Source organism: Equus asinus, chromosome 6 (genome assembly GCF_041296235.1).
Source record: "Equus asinus isolate D_3611 breed Donkey chromosome 6, EquAss-T2T_v2, whole genome shotgun sequence".
Classification (NCBI taxonomy): domain Eukaryota; kingdom Metazoa; phylum Chordata; class Mammalia; order Perissodactyla; family Equidae; genus Equus; species Equus asinus.
In genome coordinates, this window is record NC_091795.1 from 21,174,676 (window position 1) to 21,179,336 (window position 4,661).

Below are 4,661 nucleotides of genomic sequence, written 5' to 3' on the forward strand. Positions count from 1 at the left end.
TCCCTCCCTCAGTCTAACTTGCAACTACAGGGAGCTTCCACTCTTACAAATAACATTTCTGTGTGTCGTTTTGCAGCCTCAGAGTCCAGTCATCGGCACTGGGGCAGTCCTGTAATTTTTCTTTCTTCAAACTCAGTGTTGATGACTATATTTCCTTGTTCTTGCACTTAAAGGCTTGGCATGCCCTCCTTTTTCAGGGTGCACAGACATGTCACAACCATGCTGCGATTTGCATTTATTTACATAAAGCCTTACTGAATCCTCTGACACCAGGAACCAGTGAATACCCAGGGTGCCAGGCAGTCCCAGCCCCAGTGAGGCGGAACCCCTTCCTTGCTCATGTGGATAAAAGCTTTGGGCCTCGTTGGAGTCAGGGCACCTGAGTGCAGAGAAAGCCACAGTCCATAATAGGGACAGGGGGTCCTCTGTAAACAGGTTACAGGTGCAGCCTGGAGCCGTGAAGTCTGCTACCTTTGATCTGCTCTTGCTTCTGGACCTCTGGTCTTGGCACTCACTGTCTTCTTAGAAGTCTGGGTCTAGGCCTGAATGGGATTCATAGGTACAGCTGCTTCTGCTTGAAGGTAGGCTGGGTCCAAGAAGGTGAGCAGGTGAGGGAGTGAGGTGAGTTCCGGGAGTGTAGATTCTAACAGGCATCATCATTGGGCTGGTCACTAGCTGTTCTGACTTGGGGTCAAGCTGTGGCTCGGGACTGACTCAGGTGCCCTCGTGGAGTCTGTCTGCACGTAAATATCTCCGCTCTTCGGCAGTTCTGACACACCACCAGCATGATGAGTAGAGGTAAAGATCCACATGAAAGGGCAAAAAGCGGGAAAGGGGATATTCTGTGCCCTTATCCTTACTTTTGCATTTGACTTTCTCTACAGGGCTTTCTGTAGCAGTACCTATTGTGGGGAATATTCAGGATAACAATCATCTGGTGTGGTTCCTTCAAGGCCAGACCCTCCTATCAGTCCCAGGGAAGCACGATAAGGTTCCAGGTAAGTGGACACGGTCTGTCGAAGGCAGCCCCTTTGGGCTAGAACTGTGGTGGGTCTTGTGCTCAGCTTTTCATTTCACTATTAAAGAGGCTTGTTGACTGGGCCTATCCGGAGAGAAGAGCATCTCACAGGCAGTAATGAGCCAGAGGGTGATCAGAGGGTTATTCTGTGACTATGGTCAGGAAGTCAGAGGAGAGAGAAGAATCAAGGGAGACTGAATGGTTGGCCTGTGGAAAATGGCAGAAGACTCTGTGAAACTCCAAGGAGTAGGACTAGGACAAAAGAGAGGGATCTAAGGGCAGACCAGTTTTGAATCCATGAAAGGCCGACTTTTCTAATGGATGGAGTTCCCTCGGGATGGAGATGGAGGTATGTCTGGGGTAGGTGGTGGGCGACAGGGTGACCACTCGGTGGGTATCAGTTAGCAGATTCCAGCCTCTATTGCCCTTATAGCCCTGGGTCAGGGATGCCGCCTTGGAAACGACACCTGAATGCCACTCTTCGGGTTGTGTTCACAGTCACTGTCGCCATAGTCCCATGCAAATGTCCGGAGACTCTTGAGAAAGACAGAGGGAATCCCATCTACCTGGGAGTGAAGGAGCCCGAGTTCTGCCTGTTCTGCACAAAGGTCGGGGATCAGCCCGCGCTGGAGCTCAAGGTGAGTGTGGCAAACAACGGTCTTGTCAAGGAGTGACTAGGAGAGGAGAGCCCATTTATTTTACAAAGTGCTCATTTGATGGAAACTCTAGATTTTGTAATCTTTTTTTGGTGAGGAAGATTGGCCCTGAGCCAACATCTGTTACCAATCTTTCTTTTTGCTTGAGGAAGATTGTCGCTGAGCTGACATCTGTGCCAGTCTTCCTCTATTTTGTGTGGGACGCCGCCACAGCGTGGGTTGATTAGCGGTGCTAGGTCTGCGCCCAGGATCCAAACCTGTGAACCCTGGGCTATTGAAATGGAGTGCAGGAGCTTAACCACTACGCCACCAGGCTGGCCCCTAGATTTGGTAATCTTTTAAAGGCCAATTTATTATCCTTATGTATATTTATTTTTGGTTCTTTTTGGGTTGTATGTGTCATGAAAGAATAAGAAAAAATTACAGGGATGTTTTGAAACTCATCTGCTAAAATCACGTATTATTTTATTTATAAAAATAATTTGGCAAGAAGAAAGGTTTTTAGAGTTATTCTTAACTCCAATAGAATATACATAGAGAAGATATAATAGTATATATATGTGTGTGTGCATATGCTATTACATGTGTAATATATTACATATGTGTCACGTATGATACATTACATGTAATACACATGTAATAGTATACACACACATATACACACACATATATATACACACACACAATGTCATGTGCAGGTAAAACCAGCAAGGACATTTTTAGAAGTTAATTATCACAAGGTGGATAAGCATATTAAAACATCTTTTTTTATAAGAACTAGTTTGCAATTTTAAGTTAATGAACATAATTCTCTGAGCAAACATTTTAATAACTGCTATTCTCCATTATTAAAAAAATACTTAAGTCATAGGAAGATCACAAATCAGGGCTCTGTGTTAAAGGAAATCTCTTGACCCTTTTGAGCAAACAAGCACAGGCAGACGCTCAATTTAATGACAAGTTATAAAACAGTGGCTTTCAACCAGGGGCAATTTTGGCCCCCTGGGCCATTGTCAATGTCTGGAGATACTTTTGGTTGTCACAGCTGGGTGCTGGGGATATGTTACTGGCATCTGGTGAGTGGAGGCCAAGGATTCTGCTAAACCTCCCATCATACACAGGACAGCCCTGATGACAAAGGATTATCCCACCCAGAAGGTCAGTAGTGCTGAGATTGGAGAGACTTAACCTACAACAGTTATGTTTTAATTCAAAATTCATGGCAACTGTGATGTCAATATTCTTTGGATTTCTCCATTTCTAAGCAAGAGGTAGTGGCTAAACCAGTGCTTTGCATTCTCAAAAACTTTTGTGTCAACATTGTCTTCTTTCAAAGCCTCACATTAAAAACCATTGAAATTTGTGGCCTAAGGTTTCAACCACAATCTTAACAGAAATAAAGTATTTGAGGCCTATGATTCTTTTTTGTTGAGGTCACATTGGTTTACACCATTATATAAATTTCAGGCGTACATCATTCTATTTTGACTTCTGCGTAGACAGCATTGCATTCACCTACAGTTTTCAGTCCCAGGGTATGAAGCAGTGGTCTCCGGGGCTGCTTTAATGAATGGGCAAGGCTGTCTTGGATAGAAACTGTCAGGGTGTGGAGAATGTGGAGCAATTCAAGCAGTCACGTTTCGCCCTGGGGCCGCCTTCTCACCCTTCAGAAGCAGAACATAATGGAGCTGTACAACCGACCGGAGCCCGTGAAGCCCTTCCTCTTCTACCACAACCAGACTGGCAGGACCTCCACCTTCGAGTCCGTGGCCTTCCCTGGCTGGTTCATCGCCGCCTGTGCCACAGGAGACTGTCCTCTCATTCTTACCCAAGAACTGGGGAAAGCCTATATCACTGACTTTGAGTTCACTACACTGGCTTAAGGTCAGTTTGGGGTTGCAGATGGCTCTCCATGCAGAGAATCTTGCCTTGGTTTCCTCCATTTTAGCTTTTAAGGTGCTTCTGAGATGAACGTTATCATACTGACCCATTCAACAAGGGGGAGCAGAATTGTCACAATTATGTCCGATTTTCAGAAGTAGAAATCAGGTTAAATGGAGAGTAAGCAGTCAAATTTTAGGCTAGACTAAGAAGGAAGCGTCTGTGGTTGGGCTTTTCACACAAGGGTATCTTGCTGTACCCCAAAATATTCATGCAGTCACCTAAGCGTTGGGCGAGGCTATATGCCCTCTCCCAGGGGCCACGTGGAAAATAGTCCAGGGATACTGAGGGTCTTTGCCAAGGCCACATAGCAAAAATAAGGCACAATTACAAAAATAATAAAGAAAACTCTGCTTCACACACTTGCTAATACGACTTCAAATAAGAAATGAGGGGGATTCTTCCATTTGTAGTCCAGGTCTCCGGATTTTCAGATGTGTTGTTCTGTGGTGTTGGATCAAGACCTTCTGGATCTGCACAGGAAGAGGCAGACATAGACGTTCCGTCAAAAAGAAGAGACTCAAAAGAGAAAGCCGAGCCCCTCCTGGGCTTGGTTTATGTCTCCGTGAAGTTATTTATTCTGCTGGTTTGAATAAGAACTAGTGTTGTTTATGAAACTTTCACCTAAAGGGTTACCACTGGATCTCAGAAAGAGTTAAATTTGTGAAATAAAAGTTTTTTCCTTTCAGTTGCTCTGTTATGAGTGGAATGACTTTATGAAATATCATGGTTGTAATACTGATTCCTCGCATTTATAAGGAGTTTTATAGTTTGTAAAGCAGATTCTCATGAAGTCTCTCATTTCTAAGAAGAACTCAGTAGGATTGTTGGGGAATATGGTCTCTTCCTAACCTCAGGTCTCCCCAGGACTCACAACTGGGGTGGGTAGTAGAAATAAGGCGTCATTAATAGAAATCATGCTCCATATTTCAATGCATAATGTTGGTGCACAGCTAACTGAAATATTTCCCCGTCCTACCCCAGCAAGGGTTTCTGAGTCTTTCATGGATTTCTCCCATGCTCGCAAAATGTAACCTGACATGGCT

General features: G+C 44.6%; 1 protein-coding gene across 2 annotated transcripts; it reads left to right on the plus strand.

Moving 5' to 3' along the window:
- Window positions 1-357: 357 nt before the first annotated feature.
- LOC106838561 (interleukin-36 alpha-like) lies at window positions 358-4,303 on the plus strand. 2 transcript variants are annotated; one of them, XM_014852753.3, is made up of 5 exons: window positions 358-798; window positions 885-998; window positions 1,517-1,656; window positions 3,345-3,558; window positions 4,029-4,303. In XM_014852753.3, exons 1-4 carry the CDS (start codon window positions 786-788, stop codon window positions 3,555-3,557), a joined length of 480 nt encoding a protein of 159 aa, XP_014708239.1. In that variant the 5' UTR covers window positions 358-785; the 3' UTR covers window position 3,558; window positions 4,029-4,303. The 2 variants fall into 2 exon arrangements, with proteins under 2 accessions (XP_014708239.1, XP_044628764.1); XM_044772829.2 differs by having other exon boundaries at window positions 358-581; window positions 676-798; window positions 3,345-4,303.
- The last annotated feature ends 358 nt before the right edge of the window (window positions 4,304-4,661 follow it).

Coding starts and splice junctions, on each gene's coding strand:
- LOC106838561 (XM_014852753.3), top strand. Junction 999..1,516: donor GAAGCACGATAAGGTTCCAG/GTAAGTGGACAC, acceptor TTGTGTTCACAG/TCACTGTCGCCATAGTCCCA. Junction 1,657..3,344: donor AGCCCGCGCTGGAGCTCAAG/GTGAGTGTGGCA, acceptor CTCACCCTTCAG/AAGCAGAACATAATGGAGCT.